The sequence below is a fragment of the Pyrgilauda ruficollis genome, unplaced genomic scaffold (assembly GCF_017590135.1).
Source record: "Pyrgilauda ruficollis isolate IOZ18807 unplaced genomic scaffold, ASM1759013v1 scaffold4, whole genome shotgun sequence".
Classification (NCBI taxonomy): Eukaryota; Metazoa; Chordata; class Aves; order Passeriformes; family Passeridae; genus Pyrgilauda; species Pyrgilauda ruficollis.
In genome coordinates, this window is record NW_024525489.1 from 7,104,870 (window position 1) to 7,127,890 (window position 23,021).

Below are 23,021 nucleotides of genomic sequence, written 5' to 3' on the forward strand. Positions count from 1 at the left end.
CTTTCAAAGAAATTGATTTCAAAGAAATTGATTTACCAAAGTTCCTCCTTTCCTCTATGTAACTTCCACAACTAAATAAAAATTGATGCTCCTTGGTAATGTTTTCCTCCTGATAGTAGTTTCTGAGAAACACATTTCTCCTGATTCATGGATTTCAGTGCTGGGACTTTGAAGACTGGCGATTGTCCCCTTGTTTCCCCCCTGGTGGCTACAGTAGTACCTATTTGCTGCTTCACTGTGAAAAGGGGTGGTGAGAAGTGAATGCATACAGTAAATCTCTTTTTTGAAGATGGAGTTTTTTTGATGGTTTATATATCAGTAAAGTCACTTTTTTTGTTTTCTTCCAGATTTCACAATGGCCTCTTGAATGTTAAAGACGTTCTTACAAGTTTTGACAACACGGGGAATGTCTGTAAGTCACTGTTTATTTAAGTACAGTACTATGTTGATAAGTCTAACTGCACCAATATAAAACATTTCTGTATCAGCCCTCAATAACTATTTCATTTAGCTGGGAAACTCCATTACTGTGGTCAGGGTTACCATAGCATTACAGTTTTATGTAGCACCATTGTTTGTGTTGGATACACCCTCCCACTGCAGGTTATTTTTGGTTGTGGCTATGGTGGGAACATTAGAGCAACTGGACTGGAGTGGATAAAACATTAGTTTAGCCCGTTGATTTCTGTTGGCCAGGGGCCAGCAGTGGTTGTGTGAGGAGCTGCACTGCAGGAACATGGGAAGCAATCAGGAGTACTTCTAGCTTGGAGAGAACAAACTTGAACCAGAGAAACACAAAAGAAAACACTCAGTCAAGTTGTGAAATTCCTGCCTATAGAATATTTTGGATACTAAAACATGAAATAAATTCAAAAAAGGGGAAAAAATTGTGCAAGAAAAATTTACTGTGACTATTAAATATACAGACATCCCTTATGGCTTAGGAAGTGCTGAGTGTTATGAGATTTAATGGGGCAGTAGGATGATATGTTTGTCCTGATCTTTCACTCTTGTCTAAGCATCAGTTACTGGCTGCATTAACCTGAGGCAAGATGAGCTCTAAGTGGGCCATCAATGTCTGACCCAGTATGGCTCTGCTTCAGTATACTTATTAATAAAATTATCTATGCTATTAATGGACTTGAATTATCAAATTGTGGTAGGTGGTGGAAACAAAGCTGAGCCAACAGTGAAACATTTCTGATGTGATGAGTAATTGCTATTATATAATTAACATTTAGAGATAACATATTACTGTTGTTTGGTTATTCTGCCTTATCTTTCAGGTTGGTTTGTTTGTTTTCAAAGAAGTAAACTGATAGAATAAAGTTGGTAAATTTGCCAGATATTAAAGAAATATACACATATTTCCCCCTCCTTATCAAGCCAGTGATATAGAAACTGTTTTGATATATATGTTTTATCTCAAAATTCCAGTCTTAGTATTCCAAAGCTGTGTTTCAGTAAACATTAGTTCATTATATAACAGCTTAAACATTTATTTTGAACAGCAGAGAAAATACTTTCTCTGTGTGTGTGTCTAAAAGTGCTTCAGGTAAAGAATCAAGACAGTATAATATGATAACACGATTTCTTGTTCTTTGTGTGGGTACTGAGTTTGTGCTCAATCTACACAGATTTCCTTGTTAACACAAAGAATTTATTCTGCTAAAGTTCTCATATGCTTTCCTATTGATAGATGTGTTGTCAGCTCTTCTTCCAGTATTTCAGCTACTTTTTTATTGATTGCTTATGGTAGAACGAGACTTACACTCTAATAGGCACACCACCAGTGCTAACACGGGAGTAATATGACATTTGTGGTTCTCACTGTTTCTCTGTTTATACGAAGATTCACATTTGTCCTTTTGGATTCAGAATTGCTTTGAGGTTCATGCCGTGCTATTATATATAGCGTTTGCCAAGTCATTTCCAGATTCACTGCTTCACTATTTTTAAACGTCTTTGTCTGTAAGTGTCTGTCTGTATGGATCTACATATTGCTGATTTATGCCAGTTTTATTATGCACTCTAGATTACACTCTATTAGCATAACTGTAAAATTATTATCTTCTGGCAGCATGCAGTACTGGCTTGGAGTGTAATAATCACACTTTTTGCCACCACCTGTATGGAACAGATGTTCTCAGTATCCAGAACTGGCAGAATAACTATGTGCCTGTCACACCATCATAGTGAAGTTCTCCCAATCATGTGTTCAGTGAGCTGCTCTATTTGGGTCATAACTGATGGAATTTCTGTGTACTCCCATTATCCCTTAATTCAAATTGGGTTTTTTTTTGATCTTTTCCTGTGTATTTCTTGACTCTTTGTGTTAACCCACTGTGGAAATGATGAAGGTGTTGTGTTGCCTCCTTTTACCCCCAGAGGTAACAACTGTTATCTTTCTAAAATTAGGTTGACTGTTTTTTGTAATTTCTGTAGTGTTCTACAAGAACGTTTTATTATCAAATCACAGTGTACTCAAAAAACCATCAGATATTTCTGAAATGGTCTTTGACAGTATCAGATTATTTCTCCTAATATCTAATACTGGTGGAGCTAGGCAGAACTCAATGTGCTGTCACAGCAGTGTGCTCTGTGAGGGAGATGCACTGAATAATTAGAGACTTCAGTGTTCTTTTGGGGCACACTGCATAGCTAGCATTTATTTACTGGCCACTAACATTGACTTAAATAAGTTTAAGTTTTAATGACTTGGACTGAGCTACCACAAAACAAAGAAATTTTTTAGTGTTCTGGGTGTTTGTTTTGGTTGCCATACTGAATATTTATCAGCAAGATTAATGTTTTTTTCTAGAAGTTAATAGATTATGAAATAATTTTGTATGAAACAGAATAGCTTTTGTAAAAACTTAGTTTTGTTTTTAAACACAATAATTTGTTTCAAATAACATGGATTTTGTAGTTTGGGGGGAGTTTTTTTGTTTCTTCCAGTAAGTACTTTCTGTTAAAACAAGCCCTTTCAGGGAATGTTTCTGTGATCTTTCTGGTTCCCATGCTGATCTCTGTGCTTATGGTCTTTGCCAGCCGCGTCACTGTATACCATCAAAAGAAAAGTGGTAGAGCAGACACCAGTTACTACCACTGTCTCTGTACTCCCAGTAGGTATCAGTACAAGATGTACAACTCAGTACAAGATGTGCCACTAGCTGGCAGCATTATATAAAATATCAATAAGGAGCTTTTGAGGAGTACTTGTGATTGCTTCCACAAATGCTGCCTTACACCAGAAAGACTTCTGGATAAAAGGGGAGCCAGCTGCAGTAGCTGTCAGTGGTGTATTGCAGGGTCCCAGTTGTTAACTTTGAAAATTGCCTCTGCACAATGGCTCGTTCAAATTTTGTATTTGTATACCTACACTTGTATTCTGTCTTTTTAAAAAAGATTTCTGAAGATGCATTTGCGCTGTAGGATTGCCATTGTGAATGAAAATTCACATTACAAGTTGCAGTGGGTTTTCACTTTCTCAGAAAAATGTGGAATTTTTTTTCTCTCTGCTCATCCTTTGTGGAAGAGTGGTTTCCACATGAAAACTCTAAATTAATTCTCCACACAGACAGGATGCAGTGCTAAATGTACTTCCTTCAGCTTTAATTCTATGCATAAACAGGAGGCAGGGAAAAGAGGACTGGAATGAAGGAAAGGATCAGTCTGTTTGTTTTAGACAACAATATGCCATCTGTTAAAAAGAGGGTACAACCTGACACCATCTCTAGTCCTGAGACAGTCCTTTAAAAGAACTGATGGATCCCAGGCAGGAGGTTTGTTGGTTGCATTATGGGATAGCATCAGCTGGCCCCTGGAACCACATGTCACGCTCATCCTGGCAGAAGAAATTGTCCAGAAATTAAGGAACATTCTCCAAGGATAAGCATTTGAGAGTGTCTCCTTCCCTTGCCTTTCCAAGGGGGAGAAGGCAGTTATAGCTGAAGTGCTTATGACTCTATCCCAGAAGTAATCATTGCAGATTCTGTAAACATTAAGTGAAATGATCGGGGCCAAAATAGAAACCTCTTTACTATTTGCCCCCAGTCTAAGCAAGCTACAGGCTGTGTAAAGGAGAATTTTAATAAGTGAAATACAGCATATTTTTGAATGTTCATCTAATATATTTTCGTCTGATGTTATCACAGAAACAAGATATTCCAGAATGCTCAAGAGGTATAAAATTGAAAATATACTATACATAATAGAAAAATAGTTTCTTGTAATTGCACATAGCATTAGTTAATAATTTCATTTTCAAGAAACAACGTGTTCAGCACATACTCATTTTATTTTGTACTTGTCTGAGTGTACAATTACGTGTTTTGAAACTAAAAGAGCAGCAGAGGGTGCTACAGTTACAGAGCTGCCCACTCCACACACTCCACAGGCACACACTCCAAAGTTGTTGCTCCTGTAGGCAAGTAGACCCTGTAAGCACTTAAGCTTTTCATTTGGGATAGATGCAAACAGGATAGTTTTAAATTCTGTTGCCTCTGTTTATAGAGGAAAACAGGTAATCTACGTGAAATCCAGGAAAAGTAGAATTATATACTCACTGGTTTCTTAATTTTTTATTTTGATAGTTTAGTTGGTGGAAAATATTGCATGGTTTCATGAAAACATAGTGTCTGGATATAGCTAGTGTTACAAAACACTCAACATCTTCAGAACTGGTTTTGTTTATGCTAATTTTACATTAGAAGTTCTAGTCTCTGCAACAAGCTTTTTTGAAAAAAATTGTTGTTTGTGGATGCTTTTTTTTTTAATATGTTTCCAAAATAGATAAGGTAGCTAAACTGAAGAATATTTTTGCCTTTCATGTAATATTTTTCATGAAAATAACATAAGAGAATGATTTTTTTCTTTCTTTCAAGTTTACATTGAGGTGTTTTGGAAACACAAATCAAGAAGGAAACAAATGATTTTTCCTCTGTTTAGTTTTCACATTTTTTTCAGTTTATATTAATTTTAAAATGATACTTAAAACTGGTAATTATGCAACTTTGTTTAAAATTTACTTAAGAAAAATATCTAAAAATTTTCTTTAAAACAGAGAACCTTTTCTTCTTTCCTGCATTCTCTCAAATAACTAAAGCAAGAAGGATATCTTCTTTCTGGTAGTATATGAGGATGGATTTAGAGAGCTACTTGTTTCTTCAGAGTTCTCACTGTCTGCCTCAGATATGTGCACTCCTCAAAGGAGAGATGATGGCAGCTACTGAATGACCATGCTTGGAAAGATAGATACCATAAAGTTACCTGGGGACAATCACCAGATGACATCCTTTATTGCAGCAGAGGCACTCCTGTATTGCATGGAATGTTACCTGGAATCAACCAGGGAGCAGAGTGCAGTTTTCAGGTGCTGCTGTGGAAGTTTTCCACATTGTTTTGAGTAAACATCTGGTGATCAGTGGTGAAAAGCCTGCCAGCTGGAATATGCTTCCTGCCTCTCCATGCCTCAGTCAGTATTCTCACCTGAAGAAACTGCCACCCGTTGTCCTATGAGCCTTATCTCATTCCTCTGGAGTGGCATTTTGAAATTATTTATCATGTCAGAACCTCAGAGACCCTTGGAAGTCTTCAACAAAAAATAAATTGTCTGGAAGAGCGTTTGAATAGCAACGATACATATCATTTTGAATGAAATATTGTATTTATGATACCTACAATTTACTATTCACTATGCAGCTTCCTTTTAAATAAAACATTTCATGATCAGGGTTAAGAAAAACCAGCTGTTTCTTCCCTCTTTCCTTCATCCACTTCACTTCAATGATTCAGTTTACAGCATCATCCCAAGCAGTCACGTTGACATAACCGACATAAGGCATATGGAATGGAGCAGAAAATAAGTATATGGAGAGAAGCAGGCACCTTTTAGATTACTCTTGCTACCAGAATTGTTTTTATGAGGTTGTTCTCTGATGGAACATCAGTGATTTTGTCTAAGTACTGTCCTGAAATATTCAGCTTTTCCCCACTTACTACAAATCTTCTGTTTATCAGGAACCTGTGTGTGAAAAGAGAAGTCATAACTGTGGTCAGTTTCCCTTTCCTCTAAAGTACTTTTTTCCTACTATGTATTCCAAGCATCATCTGTCTTTGTACCTCTACTTTCAAGCATGGCACCAGCTTAGCGAAGTGGGAGGTGAAGGAGCCCAGTTCAGCCCTTCTGAGTACCCTCTTTCTTGCTGGGTCAGATTGAAGTTTTTGTAGGAACCAGTTCTCCTGCTCAGGTTATTCCAATGAGAACCTTTTGGTAAAAATATGTGAATCTCTCAGAGCAACTACAGTTACTTTTCTGTGTTGCTGAGCAGTTTTTTGTACCTTGGCACTCTGATTAGCTATGTTTTGGCATCATCTGTTGCCTTAATCTTTAAAAAGTAGTTGGCATTAGTAGGTTTCTAAGTGTACTACTCGTGCTAATCTTCTACAGTGTGAAGTATTTTTGAAAGTATTCCATGTATTCTCAATGGATTACCATGAGAAATTGGATCTTTTGTTTACATTAATTAAAATTATGAAGATACAGTATAACACCTTAAAGTAGGTTGGTGGAAGGAAAGTATGAATGATTTTAATTAATTTTATGGGGTTTACTTCTGCTTTAGTTAACTTATCTTAGTCACCTCTTTAATTGAGATACGGCAGGATAACAATGGTAAGCATCCCTTTAACTTGTGCTGTGCTATTAATTCAGTTTAGTCTTTTAATACATTTTAAAGTTTTCTCTAAAAATATTTCCAATTTGAGCATAATTTATGTAGATAGTTTCAAATGAGTTTGATGTGCACTGGTTTGTTGCCATTTGTGTGGAACTTGCATGCTTCTTTGTAATCATTCTTTTTGTTCTCACAATTCCTTTCACTTGCCACTTTCTAGCCATGCTTTCAGTGCTGCTTATTTTTCAGCGCAGAGTATCTCCCTTCTGTTTGATACCACCACATGACGCTGGTGGTTTCTGACATGCACATCGGATGGGCCATTTCTCTGAACTGTATTATAGTCCCATCAGTGGCTGAAGTGTGGAGGTAGCAAGGACAGTCCTTGTTATTTGTTTTCTCTTTACAAATGCAGCTGAAATATTATGCATAACTTGAACCTTGTTTTAGTTTTGTTTCAAGTTTGGTTTAGAGAACCTTTCAAAAGTTGCACTGTATTTAATTTTAAAAAATCACATTCAAATGGGTCAACTCGTATCTTCTTTTGAAAATGTCACAGTGAAAGGTTTCAATTCAATTTAACACCAATTTCGAAAATTGTATTAAAAAAACCTTACTTTGAATAAAATATTTCTGGAAATGAGAATTTGAAACCTTTGGTGAATATATCCATTTGAAATATTTTGTCTGATGATAGTTCTGACTGAAAAATATGATGAAAACTAATCTACATAGCAGTGACCACAGGAAAATTCAATGTAGATCTAGTATTCATGTACTTAGCTTGATAAATTAAATACTGTTTTTGAGAGTATGTGCATTTAAATGAAATTATATCACATTTAAGCTATTCTTTAAAAAATATTTTTCAATAATATGGAAAGAGGTGGATAAGACATTTCAGAAATATAAAGAACTAATTTTTGGTAAACGTAGTGAATTAAAAGACCCTCCTACACAAATGTTTTTGTAAACAGAAAATGTGTGAGGAATAACTGCAGTTTGTTGGAATTACTGGAGTCCAGCCTTGTGGTTTTTAATTAAGACTGCAGCCCACCTGCAAAAGGTGTTAGCAACTATCCCATAAACAATGATTTAGAACATACTGGTTCTAGTGATGATGATTCCACATTTACTCTCCTTAGTGGTAGAAAATACCTCCTCATATCTAATGAGGGGATATTTTTTTTTTACTAAAGCTTAAACTTATTACTGCTTTGACCCTTGGCAAAACTGAAATTTTCTTTTGCAATAGCTTTTCAGGCATATTAAATCATCATATGGCCTTGCCGATATCTTCTTTTACTTACGTCCAGAAGTCAAATTCTATCATGTTTTCTTAAGCTGCAGTTTTTGCTAGGATCTGACTTTTCTTTAGACTCCACACATTTGGTTTGTATCTTTCTTGAAGAGTGTTTGTCAACTCTGGGCATAGTATTCCAGTTGAGACTTCTATAATGCTAAGTAAACCAGGAGATTTTGTGTTTTACAGCTTGTAATCCCAATATTGAATTTTCCTCTTACAACAGCATGACTTTGACTCCTGTTGAGCTGTTGACTCGCCATGAAATCCTGGTCCTCTTCAGAAGGAATCAGTTATTCCTGACTGTGTATTTATGTAGCAGATTATTCCTATCCAATTTTAATACCTGGTGTTTGTCCCTGTTGAACTTTTTCCTGTTTCCAGACTTCTCCCAGTTCACTGCTGTTATCCTTTGAAGCCTGTCTTTCAACTTCCTTCTAAAATTGATAAATCGCTAATGTCATAGGCATGTTCCTTTAGATGATCAATGAAAACACAGAACAGAGCACAGTCTGGTGCAGGCATTTATGGAAACTCCACCTGTTAAATTCACCTGCTTTTATAGCAAACCATTGAGAGTTATTCCCATTATTCTCCACAGTCAGATTTCTTCATCCATTTAGCCAAATTTTATTTACACTATTTCTTATGAAATTGTCAAAAGACTTTTTGAAGTTTTGATACAAGACATCTACTCCTTCTGCCCTATAAACAGGCCACTTATCTTGTTCCTCTAGTGGATGGTTTTTTAATTAAAATCTGTAATTTATTTTTTATTGTTATACTTTATCATGGAATATGCAACAAAAGAATGAAAAACATGAATCTGTTTCAGGTTTTTAATTATGTGAAGATGAGGGAAAGGTTGAATTGAATGAAACATTATACTTAATTATAGAATGTATAATTGTCTTATGCACTGAAAGTCACCTGATGATTCTCTGCCTTACAATTTCATTCATTTTCTGAAAGCTGTTATTTTAATTATTTATACTACAGGTATATTCTAGCTAAGCTTTTATGTATAGTTCTGTCTTAGAGTTCTTTGGTGTCCTGAAGGAGAACTGTAGCTACTCTGAGCTATGTACTGGTTTTGTGACATGTTTGTTAATCTAGCAAAAATTAGTACAGGATTGTAAAAATCATCTACCCTAATACCCTTTATTTCCCATCTTCCTACTTTTGATAAGAGTGACAGAAAGTGAAATAATGCAAGGTTTGGGATTTTTAAAAATTATTCTTTTGTTTGGGGCCTTTTTGGTAATGTGGGAGTATTCAAATGTGTTTGGGCCTCTTGCACTGGTGAAACAGAATTCTGTAATAATACTCAGGACTAAAAGGAAAGAAATTTTGGCCCATTATGCCTTTTAACACCCACTCCTTGTCTATTGTATTTTTGTAAAACTGTGACCTATGCTTTGTGAGTTAAGTTTACTTTCTTCTCATCTATTCTAGTACTGATTGAAGATGTGTTTCACTATTTGAGGAGTTTTTTTTTACCAATTAATTTTTAAGTTCCCCTTTATACTTAGGCCAATTCCCATATTTTAGGGCAGTATTTGTCGTCAAGTTTAAATGTGTGGTTTATATCAGCTCAGAAGATAATACTGTAGTCCCCAAAGCACTCTTCTTAGTTTTAATGAATCCGTACAGTATCACATTTGTGGAACAAATATTAGATCCATTTAAGAGGTAGGAAATCTCCAAAGTCTATATTTTTGTTACAGAGCTGTTCATGGTTAGAAGTGGGAGGCAGAACCAAGCCATCTTACAGTGGTGGTATGCAGAGAACCACCTGACTTCTAACCTTTCCCACATACAGGTTTATTGCAAGATCTTTGTTGAATTTACAGTGTTATATTTTCAGGAGTGCCTTCTGATTTTAAATGCCACCCACTGGGGGTGTCAAAATTGAAGGACTTAGAGCTGTGTCAAAAAAGAGTTTTGGGCATTGCTGAACTCAACTTTAGATCTTCTGACAAGAAGCTTTTGTCTTCTTTCAGGTAGGGAGGCCTTTCTACACACTTAGTGGCATAGCCTGGAATTCACCACAGCTGACACTCTGAGACTTGTGTGCCATTAATGCTCACTCTCTCTGTAATTTCAGTTCAACTTGATGCATTCACAATCTTAAATCCTTTCCTCTATTTAGATGCTTCATCTATGTCTGTTGAAAAGCATAGCAGGTGTAACTTTATGTTTTGGTTTGTTTAACCTTCTGTGAAGTAGCTGCAGATTTTATGTAGAATTTATGTGGTTTGAGGTGTGAGTCTAATGATTATAACACTTAGAAGGTAGTTTCATGAAGGTAGGGGCAGTCATCACACCTGAGTTAGCAAAGAGAATGGGCTCAGAGCTTTTATGTGCTCAGTTACTGGAGCTCCTTTTGGACAGCAAGACAAGAAACAACATTACTAAATATATTGGGTAATCCCTCTTGACAGTGTGACAGAAAAAACCCCACTGCAATCTGCCTGAAAGTACGAATTTAGAATGTGAAGACAGTAGCCTACCTCACCATAAGCTCATTCCTTAAAATTTACCTATTCACACAGCTGAAACACTGTACTATCTGGTGCAATTTTACAAATCAGCACCTTAGTATATATTCTGTCAGGCTAAAAATACTAGAATGTCTTCATAATAAAACATAATAGGACAAAGCAGCTTGTATACAGGGTCCTTATTTTTGCTGTATTTTGGTTGTCATTTTTAAATTGTGGCAACTTGAAGCAATTTGTAGGTTTACTTACTATTTAATTGAACATTCCCAAAGTAGAAAATACTAATTCCTTTTGTTTGTGTGGTTAAAGACTCTGCTAAAAATGAGCTTAGCCAGATAAACAGAGGGAGTTTTATTAGTAGTAAGAATTAATTTGATAATTTTGTCCACAACCATAATCTGCTTTTAAAATCATGCATTATGTTTTCTGTGGAAGACTAACCAAGATAAATTCCCTATGAGGAAGGCATGTGCAGCTGCACATCTGCTGTGGGAGAAGCTTACTTACTGATAGGTGAATCTGAGTCCATTTTATGATTATTTCCTAGGTTAAAGTAACAGAGGAAGATTCTTAATCTTAGATTGTCTCAGAAAATATACTTATGTAGGTGGATTTTGGCTGATTTTGATTGGAATAGTGCAGTTATTTCTTAAACAGCAGTGAACTGTCAATATTTATGTACTGTAACATTTCTCCCTTTGCCAGCTGAGATTAGCAGGCATTGCTTTCAAATGCACATCTGTGAGAAAGTGCTGAAACCAAAAGTCAATTATTTATATAAAATAACTCATACCAGGGCAGAGGATTCACTATATTGATTAATAACAAGGACCGTGTTTGTTGCTGGTTTTAGATGTTTGTATCTGGTTATAGATTAATAATAATAATTTTAAAAAGTTGAAAATTCACAAATCTAAGGTACGAACCAAAGCTTGTGTTGAATATTTTTCTTTTGGGTTTTTTTTGATAGGACATTTGCCACTTTCTTGAGCTATGTTTAAATTTCATAAAACACAGCTTTTATTGTTTTTCCTAAAGAAACTCTGGCATATAGCTATCAAGCTAAAGAATTTAAGAATTTTAAAAACAAATGCAAGCAGCAATTTAGTTATTCTTTGCTATATGTAGGCACACTCTTGAAGAATTTTGTAACTTTTCTCATGAAGAAGCAGGCTTTTTACTTACCATGAAGTTGAGCATTAAAATGTGAACAGCTTTGTAAGCCTTGACTTAAAAGTAATGACAGTAGCAGTAGCAAAAAGAAACAGCTTACAAAGATTTTAAGCTGCCTTTTTAAGCTACTCAGAAATGCAGTAGGACCCACAAAATGTTAAAGATACATAGGAATAAAATAGTCATGCAGGTTTGGCATTTAAAAATGGAGATAACTATATTTTTAAAATGGACAGTAAAATATATTGTCTTTGAATATACATACTTCAAAGAAATAAAAACAAACAGGTATCCACTAAAACAATAGAATCATATGAATCAAAACAGAGATGGACAACTTTTGGAAGCCCTCCAAATAACGCCTTCTAATTGTTTGCTCAACTAAAATTCTTGTTGAATTATTTTCCTTGTTTTCAAAGCACCTGTTGAAAAAGAAATATTTATCCTTCCAATTCCCATTGGATTTTCCTGTTCCAGAGATAGAAACATGCTGTCATACCTAGCATTGAAAAAAACTTAAATTATAATAGAGGTATTGAATATATTTCCAAGATCATCTGCTTAGCAGATACTTTGTTCACTGCAATCTTTGTTCTAACTCATAGATGCTTCACAATGTAAATGTTTGCATAGTGCAGTAGCCAGTTGCACATCTCCCGTGTTAATCTCCAGAAGTTATAATACCTCACACTTTCCATTGGCAGGTAAAAGTAATTATGATAGCAATCAACATATATAATATAGATTTTCAAATACTTAATTTTGTTGACAGTAGGTACAGCACACCAATATAGATAGTTTCAGACAAATAAAAATTGGTGGAGGTAATCTAAGTGCTTTAAGTTGTTGTGATTGTCATTATTCCAAAAATTTATTTCCTCATAATTACTGTAGTGTTTCCTTTTGAGGAGTCTCTTTATGTGCTCTTCAGAAAATGATATGGTAAATATTTTGTGTTGAAGTACCCATTTTATGGTTTGTTGGGGTAAGTGACAGCCTAACAGAAAGGAGAGATATGATGTCAATTAATGCTGGAATGCTTATCTAGGATCAGATTGAACTGCTGATGAGTGAGAATAATTAATGAAAATTCTGTGTTTTCATATTGTGAAATATATTTAGTGTGATTTCAATTATTTCTTAGCGTTTTTTTGTTTTTGTTTTTTGTTTTTTGTTTTGTTTTTTAGAATAAACAAGTTTTTCTGTCTTTGGCATTTAAAGGGCTTTGTTGTAATAGTTGGATGTGGACTATCAAAAAGAAGTCGGCAGAAAACTGGAGATGATGAGTCCAATTATCATAGAGTGGTTTGAGTTGGAAGGGATCTTAAAGACCATCCAGTTCCAACCCTTCTGCCAGTTCTGTCCCTTCTGGGCAGGGACACATTGCATCAGACTGATTTTTTTTTTTTCCTAGTATCTAATCTCAACCCGCCCTCTGTTGGCTTAAAGCCATTCCCCTTTGTCCTGTCATTACATGCCCTTGTCAAAAGTCCCTCTCCAGCTCTCTTATAGCTCCTTTTAAGTATTGGAAGGCTTCTGTAAGGTCTCCCCGAAGCCTTCTCTTCTCCAGGCTGAACAACCCCAACTCTCTCAGCCTGTCTTCATACGAGAGGTGTTCTGTCCCTCTAAGCATTTTGGTGGCCTCCTCTGGACTCTCTCCAACAGGTCCATGTCTCTCCTGTGCTGGGCCCTCAGGGCTGGATGCAGGGTTCCAGGTGGGCTCTCAGCAGAGCAGAGGGGCAGAATCCCCTCCCTGGCCCTGCTGCCCACGCTGCTTTGGATGCAGCCCAGGACACGTTTGGCTGTCTGGGCCGTGAGTGCACATTTCCAGCTCATGTCCAGCCTCTCACCCAGCAGCACCCCCAAGTCCTTCTCAGCAAGGCTGCTCTCAGTCAGTTCTCAGTTCCTGTTGTATTTGTGCCTGGGTTTGCCCTACGCCAGGTGCAGCACCTTGCCTTGGCCTGGCCCTATTTGCACAGTTATTCCTGTTAGATACTTTCACAAATCAAAACATTTAAATACAGGGATTTGATTTGTAACTGCAAAATATTTCTTATTCTACGATTACAGACACAGGGGCTGCTCAGAAGAGATTAGTCTATGATTAAAATCAGTCCAATTGGCATAGACTTCTTAATGTGTATGTATATAGGTATATAGAGCTGTTACACATAATTCACATTATATGTATGGAGAAGAAAATCTGTTTTTTTAACAGGGTGTTTTTTATTAAGATATTGACAGAGACTTATTTTGCCTGACAGTTTACTTTGACCCTGCCTGAAATAGGATCTTATTGGTGACATAATTATTGTAAGATCATGAAAGTAGAACTGTAATGTGCCATCTTTCCCCAAATGTTTGAAAGCATTGTCAGCTTTTGAATTACTGTCATATTTTTTCAATTGTTTTTAGTACAAGTCAAATTTGACTTGCCTTAGTAATATAAAGAATCTCATTGTCTTCAGCAAGGCTTGTCAAATGAATCAGAAACATTGTCTTCCCTTTAAAATTGATTAAAAAAATCCCCCCAAATTATTTTAATTTGAATGAGGTGAGAATCTAGTAACTATTGAAATGTTTTCTGTGCTGAATAATAAGGAGCGTGATAATTGAAACTTGGCATAGAAATGAGTAGCAAATTTTACTCTTCCTCCTCTTTTTGAATTGACAATTTGAATGTTGCATAAAGTAGTTACCGAAACACACTTAGTACTTGATGTTCCAAAAGTACAATTCAAAAAAAGAATAAGTAATACAGTTAAGGTGTTTTATATGTATATATATATAAATGCTTTAATGATATTTCATATTTTATAGATCCATATTTCATAAGTTGTATGTGTGTGTGTGTATATATATATGTATATGTATATGTATGTATATATATACAAAAACTGGTAGAATTTGTAGATTTCATCTGTATATGAAACAATTTGAAGGATGGTGACAGGTACTGCCACAGTTGTTTGCCTTTAATATTTTAATTTTTTTTTCCTACCAAAAATGTCATAGCTGAGGTATGGGGAAAAGATCCATGTTGCTTTCTGATGCTAAGAGGAGATGATTGCAGGAGGGAGTGGGAATAACACTGAGACTGGTAACAAAGTGTCAGAAGACAAGGAGAATGTAGGGGAGAAGAATGAATGGAAGAGTAGTGGTGGGGCAGCAAGGAAATAAAGACATATTCAGTTAATTTTCTTCCAAGAGATAAGCCAGTTTGGGCAGACAGGAGCCTGTATGAATTCGCAATGAATCAGATTAATATGTCCTGAGACTAACTGGGCTGAGACTAGAAGTAAGAGTTAGAAAGGAGGCAATGATAGCTCAGCTTCAAGGGGGCTGGAGAGAAGTAATGGTTGCCCCAGAAAATGTTTCCTACAGGGACCGCAAAAGAACTGTATTTCCGGAGATCTTTCTGATCCCTTCCTTTGCCTGCTCAGGTGAAATATGTGTTTCATTCTTTTCAACTGCTGATCTTTGTAGACTGCTGCAATGTTTTAATTTACTTAATTTGTGTAATCATAAAGAAATTAAAAGTAATCCAGAAGTCACAATCCTGCTAACAACTTGTGAAGGAGCTGATACTCCAAATGATGAGATTTTTGATGTTTAAAAATACTCACAGGAGTATGTTTTAATTTTAAGGCCTTTGCTTTACAAACTGCACCATTTTTCCTGTGCAAATGGAAATATCATGGTTTGTGCAGTTGCTTGGAGAGCAGATTTCCTCCTCCACCTGCCAGAAGGTTCTCAGTGATGGCTGGCTCGTATGTTATTTATCTCAAAGGTTGAGGTCTGATCTGCTGAAGCAAATCATGGCTGAAATGATGATTTGAACAGCAAAAGCAGAAATGTCAAAAAAAAAAAAAAAAGAGGTTCTAGGTGCTTTAGACTCTTAAGACTTAGTGGATGTTTTTCCAATTTCTGCACTTCAGGGCTTCATCTAAAGAAGGCCTCATTCTGAATTCTGTCTATCCCCAGGTCACCACCACATGCTGTAAGAAACAATCAGCAAGGACTGTGAGGTGGAGAAATTGTTCTCGTAGGGGTGAATGCTTGGCTCTTTTTCACGTAAAGATACTGAAAAGCAGACAATTAATAGCCTGCATATGGCTTTCTAGCCAAAAGCTAGAGAAGCCTGCTCTATTAAATGGTAAATTCAGAAAGTAAGAGAAGGATCTGTATTTAACTGACGTGTGAGTCTTGGTTATTTTATCACTAAATGGAGATTTGCCTCTGGTTCTGTGAACTAGAAGGAAGTGGTCTCCTCGGTGAAGTACAGTATGTGGGAGTATTTAGTCACATGTTGCTTCCTAAGGCAAACAGGCAACACAGCTTTGCAAGGGTGTAGCAGCATTTCCTAACTAATTTTGTAATTTCCAAAATTTGGCAACTCAGTGTTACTTTGAGGGAAATGCATGTTGTAATTCTGTATACAAATTTGTACTATAATCATTTTATGCTTAGACTTCAGATCACAAACCCAAGAATCCATCATGTGGAAAAGTGGTACTTGCTGAGATAACTGGCATGCATAACATGTACTCAGAAACCATCCTATTTCTGAAATCCGTATTTTCATTTGTATGTCTAACCCTTACAATCTGAATCATCCTATGATTCATAATTCCGTTATGGTTTTATAGATAGACAGTAGTTTGTGGTGATAAAATTGCATGTAACAATCTAGCAGTTGGAGGTAAATTTCAGTAGACCAGTGTAAGTCCAAAGAACACCTTAAAATCAAGATTGTGTAATTTGTTGTCAGTTTAAGAAGCTTTTAGTTTGTTGTGAATAGTCTTATGGACTCTGATCAAACTTAGGCTTTATTGTTGCACAAAACCTTAATTTAGTAAGGTCCTGACCAAGAAACATTCATAGTTTGTGGGATGAAAATAGTTTTATAGGGAATGCAAAAGCCACACACAAGCAAAGCAAAACAAGGAATTTCACTACTTCCCATGAGCAGGCAGGTGTTCAGCCATCTCCAGGGCCCCATCACACATAATGGTGAATTGGGCGCCTAATGTCTCCACTCTTCCTCCTTCTTCCTCCTTCCTCCTCCCACTTTATACACTGAACATGATGTCATGTGGTCTGGACTATCATGTTGGTCAAATATGCATTATCCCTTTGGTCCTTTTTGAACCAAATATCCCTATTTGGTTCACTTGTCCTGGTTGTGTCTCCTCCCAACTTCCCATACACCTCCCCATCCCCTCGCCAGTGTGGCGGTACAAAAGGCAGAAAAGGCCTTGGCTCTGTGTAAGCCCTGCTCACCAATAACAAAAACATGTCTATATTACCAATCCTGTCTTCAGCACAAATCCTAAATACAGCACTATACTACGGCGAAGAAACTTAACTCTACCTTAGCCAAAATCAGCACAGTTTGGAATAGGTATGTAGTGAATACCAGGAACTGGTAAACAATAAAAAAAATTTTAAACGGGTGTTGAATGAGAACTTTATAAATACTTTTTATCCTTGTAGCTGATTTTACAGATAGACTCTTCAGTTTTCTGAGACAAAGACATTGACCCCATTGTGAAACTAATTATGAAATTACTGATTTTTTTTCTGTACACTGATTATATATTGAATGTATAATCAACCTAATTATTATATAAACAGATCTACAGGATCAGAGATCATAAACCTTTCTGTATCTCTGTTTGTCTATATGTGAGAGCAAGGACAAAATATACACCAGTCTAAAATTTAGCAAATACAGTATGAATGACTTTTAGAAAGTACCAGTCTATTTTACAATGTATACACCAGGGTCTTAAACTCACCGCTGGGCCAAGCTAAAAAGGTAATGTCTGATTGTGATATTACTGCAAAACAAATGGTAGCATGCTACTCTGCTTGAAAACATAATGGCTTTATGCTATAACCTTTAACCCTGAAATGATGCTTGAGTGGACCTTAACTCCAAAGTGAACATGCCTGAGTAAATAAAACTGTGGTTTCACATAACAGAGAGATACATTTTTAAGATCCTTTGCCAATTATATTGTGTGAAGGTCAATCTTCTGCCCCATTTCTGAAAGTCGGGTCAGAATAGAGATTTTAGGGTCACTTCTTCAAGTATCTAAGCCATTATAATGCACTAATAGGCCCTGATAGCTCATTTTATAAGTTCTTAGCATTAAGCTGGACATTGTTTGGACTCATTTCAAATCCTGCATGTATCCTGCAGGGTTAATTAACATCTTTTTAAACTGATGTTTTTTGGTTATTTTGAATGAAAGTGCTTTGGTTTTATTTGTCACTATTTACTATCTTTTAATATGTGTAAAGATATAAAAAATAATATTAAAGTAAGATCTGTATATTGCTGTGAAATTTAACTGTTTAATTTTTTTTTCCTAATTTAAACACATTGAGAGTACAGTGTCAAACATGCAGTGGGAGACAGCTGAATACCAATACAGAGCAGTTTGGAGCAGAAAATTTTACTCATACACTCCAACTATATTTTGCAGAGTGAAATTTTATGTCATTGTCTCCTGCTTTGTGTAAAATGCCTCTCTGTGTTACTTATGTAATTGCTATGAATCTGCTTGAAAGAATGCTGAGATTAATTAATTAACAATTTAATTAGAATGATGAAGCAAATATGTAATTAGGAAGCACATTTCAGTTTTCTACTGGGTAAACAGAAGCATCTCAAAAAGGAGATAATTAATTCAAGTTGAAATAACTGTTTTTTGAGAACAGTTGAGGACAATAGATTTGAAAATAGTATAGAATGGATGAGATTGAGACAGAAAACCCACAAAATATCACTGCAAATGTGAAGCATGTTGACCTCAAAAACACAAAAGTCCCCCTAGTATTGGATACTTTTGAGAAAAACTTATTTTTAACAAACGGAAGTAAACTAAGACAAGTAGTATATTTCAAAGAAGAGAAATGGTATTAGCATTTGAAATTGTAAAGCTATTCTTTCCTTCAAGAAGGGAATGCATTTTAACATGTATTTTTTTTTCAGAGAAAATATCTTTCCAAGTGGGTCTTCAAGAGTAGTTAGCAATTTTTTGGAAACAGCCTTGGCGTCGCCTCTCTCCACCTTCTGTCTGGACTAGTGTAAAACCTTAATTGTGCTGCAAGCAGCAGCTGTCTGGTGTGTAGGGATTCAGGGTGCAGATTGAAGTCATACTGCTCATCATCAGGTACATTAATTACTCTGTGCATCTGGAATGTTCTCTCACGGTGTGGTTGCTTTTAGATCTTGTAAGAAAGTCAGTGTTTAGAAAGGTGGTTGGTATGTATTTCCTAAGCACTGTAAATTCACAGAGCTCTACTGCATCTTCAGATTGACCACTGTGAGGACTTCTTGTTTTGTGCTTCGCATGCCAGAGAAGTGCTGGAGGTGAATTGTTATGGCAGGTGTGTCATAGTTACGATATTTAGTTATATAAAATATCATAGTTATATTTTCTATTTTTTTCATGTAAACCATATATCATTCTTCCTTAGTCCCGGCATTTCTTATGCTTGCAATTACTTGTCAAACTGTTTTTGCTGCAGTTCTATCTGTTTTTCTATTCTGCTTTCATTCCTTCAATATAAAGGGAGTCCTACTTACCTCATGTATGAGAAAGTTTCTTAGCTGAGCTGTTCAGAAATAGTGCAATATGGTCATTCAAAAAAATATGTACTTGCTGTATGCATGGAGACTTAGTTCCAGAATAGTGCTTTCTGTGTGCAAGTAAATCCTAGGGTTCAATACTGCAATAGTGGATGGCTGCAGCAGGCTCAGTGACAAGCCTCTGAACGTACAAAAATAGCTGGTAATTTCACAGGTTCTTGCCATTGTCTGGTTTCATTCATAAGTAAAGTTGGCATAGAGGATTCTTCAGCAAAGGGTTTTTTTAAATAATGTCACACCTCAAACCTAGCTGTATTCATTTTGATTGCCATCCATGAGCTTTAAAAAGACCCTGGCAGAAACACAACTACTTTCATGCACATGCAGCATTGTCTTTTTCTTTATAAGCACACTGGAAGGTGTAAGTAGGATGTAAGATAAAGAATTTTTTTCAAGGGCTCCTACTACCATTGCCCTGCTGCCTCTACCCTCTTGTGGTATTCTTCCTGCTACAACAAATTTTAGCCTACCTCCCCTTTCCCCTCTTTGCAGGGATCAAGCCCAAGAGTTAGGAAGTATATCAGGTCTATAGTTACCTAAAGAAGGGAAAAGCAGTGATGTTCAGAGCAGTTTATCTATAAAGTACAAGTACATGTATATAGCAAGAAATCTTGTTGTTTGGTGTTTTTTCATAATTAATGTGGATTAAGGCAGATAGGACTATACATGTGAAACTGGAGTCTTTGTCTTGGCATGGTTTTAAAATACTTTTGCTAAGGACATTCTAAAACAAAATAGGAAAGCAACCTCCAGAACATACTAGTGCTTCTCTACACAAATCCAGCTTTGAGATAATTTTGTCTGATCTGTTGAGAAACGTGTAAGTTAAGGCGTTTTGTGAATTTTGAGCTAGTCACTTTATTTAATAGTGGTGTTATTGTACCACTATATGCTATGCTGATGTGTCAGCTTGTTGCTGCTTAAAGGAGGTAGTCCTGTTCCATCTCTTGTGCCGCTCCCAGTACATGATCATCATTACTCATTGCTGTGCCTTATTTTGGCTTTTGGTATGAATCAGTCAGTTGGATCAGCTGTTTGATCTAAAGGAAAAATTTGCCCACCTTGAGCACAAGTGTTGTGTTTGGTTTCTTTGGGGCTTTTTTCCAGATTAACAAACTTATCTCACACTCCCTGGTATCCTCATTTTCACAAGAAACTGACTAAAAGGTCACAGTTTATTGCTAAATTCAGAAGACTGGAGTAGGTGTAGTCTGGAAGCACATCTTTAATGGCTGTTTGCTCTTAAATAGAGTTTTCTTATTTATTTTAAGCTGGATACTACCTCCTTTAACAAGATGAAAAAATGAGTCAACTTCTTCTGTCATTACAAAAAGCCATTCGATCTCCTTTAGCTTTTAGGGGTCTAACAGAGTATAAAAGGGCAAGAAAACATATTTTTATTTATCATTATGACAGGAAAATGTAGCTATGAGTAAATAAAGGAACGAAGTTTGTCTGATAATAATAATGTGATACTTTTACATGGTCACTTTGCAGAGTAAGGCTGCAATTTCATTTTTCCAAAGCAAGAAAATGAAGGTCAAGAGGGAAACAGCGTACTTCTTGAAAAGACTGCGATCAGAGTATGTAGACTTCTACAAAAGTCTTTTGCTGTTTACTGTACTCTCCATCTTAATATTCAAGGAACAAGAGCTAAGAAAATGTTATGTACGCATGTTCAGCATTTTTCAAAATGAGAATCTTGGCTCTTACACTTTTAAGGCACAATGATCACTGATTGCCTAAAAAATGATTTTAATGATTCAGCCTTTTAGCTTAGGTTTAGGGCAGTGTTTTGAAACCATTACATGCCTTTTTATTTGTTGTATAACCTAAAATGGATAAACTAATTTATGCTTTTGGCAGATGTAGATTAAGGCATACTTTGTGTCTGGGATGAGGTATGGGACAATAAGTTTGAATCTCTTATGATTTGAAATTATTATATTTACAAATCCCTGAAAGTATATTTTTAAAATAATGAAAAAATAATTTTGGTCATTGCTACCCTGCCAAATTCCTCATAGACACTTCCAAAAAAATCACCGTCTTTACATGTAAACTCTCTCTTTTTTACAACTGTGCAACAAACATTCAGAAAAGAGCGGCAGATAACGGATGAAACATTTGTAGTCTTTCTCCCAGTTTTTCACTACAGAATCCTAGTTAGGAAAACACAAAGTTGGGGACTCCTAAAATTTCTGTATTTAATTTCTCTTAATTTCTGTACAATTTTCATTGTTGTGGTTATAAATTCCCATTCCCTGTTCTTCTCAAACTTCCATGATCTTTCTTTCCTGCCTCTGGACAAAAAGAGGAAGAAAGTGGAGAGAAAGGCTTGAGGTGCATTACACTGGTAATTTAGTGTTAGGAAGTTTTCTCATTATATGAAAGGCTCAATGTTTGCATCCATTCCTGAAGTGCTGTAGGCAATGATTATCCTGGGTGTTTCAATTTATAGCATTCATTATGGCCAGATTAATTCTTCCCACTTCTCCCCTCACCCACCCACATAGGTCTCTGAGGGTCTCCACTTCCCTCAGGTGTGTGAGCCCTGGCAGAGTTCTCTTTGTTGACTCTGGACAAAGGTGTGACAGAATTGCAAACTTGTGAATCATGTACTGGTGTTTGTTTGCTGGGTTTCAGAAGAAGCTGTTTATTTTAGTAGGCAATTTTCCTGTGTGAGCAGGTGAAATGTTGAGAAGGCAGCCCCTCATCAGTGGACAAACAATTCCTAAGAATTTAGCTAATGGCCCCCCTTCAGTGCAGAGAATAGATGGCAACAATTGTACTTCCAGACTAAACCAAGAACTACTTGTTTGGCTGCTAGGTGTTAATGCAAATTTGTTCTTCAGCTCATTCAACCCTAGGGCTCCCATCCTTTGATTTAATTAAATGTAATTGGTTGCATTGCTCCTCCCAGGCCCCTGAGGTGTTTTTGTTTATTGCTCACTCTTCGCAATAATGCTTCAATTCAAGGCACAAAATGCTCCATAAATAAGAGCTCTTTATCCTGTGTTGGATTGCAGGGAGATTATTCCCCTCAAATAGTTTAGTTTTGCAGTTAAAAGTGAATGACTAGCGAAATAAACTCATTGGGTGGCAAACCTACCATATCCAGAAACAAGGAAATAAGAAGGGTAAATTAGATCAGATTAGAACAAGAAATGAAGCTGTAATGTTAAATTAGTAAGGGATTGCAACCGGTGCTGTAAGAGCCATTGACACTTCTAAATGATGCTTCACTTAATAGGATTGCTATTGGTGCACTAATATATTTTGAGGGTTACTCTTTCAAAGTTTATTACTAAATTGCCTATGTATTTTTATTAATGGAAGGTAAGTTTTAAACGACATGCATGAGGTAGCAAAAATTAACCTCAGGAAAATATTTAGCATGTTTTTCTAACTGAAAATAATGTCATATGTGATCTGGATAATTACAGTATTCCATTTTTATTTTTCAAACCACAATATTTAAAGGCTTTCTTTAAAAGGGATGTTTAATTCTATTTACATTCTGTTATCTGCACACAAGTGCATATGCAATCTATTTCATTGTTTAGAGTTGCAAATAGTCCTAACAATTTATATTGTGAAAGTCTCCCTGCTACTCTCCTGTCATAAAGGTAACCTTGAAAATTTGACATTTAGCTTTACTTTCTGTTTTTAACCACTCTTGCATGCAAGTAGTCTTTTTT

The 23,021-nt window shown here is 36.0% G+C and overlaps 1 protein-coding gene across 1 annotated transcript in view; it reads left to right on the forward strand.

Annotated features, from left to right (window-relative positions):
- The window catches only part of CAMKMT (calmodulin-lysine N-methyltransferase), a 211,699-nt gene that overhangs the window by 14,202 nt on the left and 174,476 nt on the right, over positions 1-23,021 (forward strand). The window contains exon 3 of the mRNA XM_041476996.1: positions 348-412. Within this exon, the coding sequence (XP_041332930.1) occupies positions 348-412 (65 nt within the window). The remainder of the gene's footprint in view (positions 1-347; positions 413-23,021) is intronic.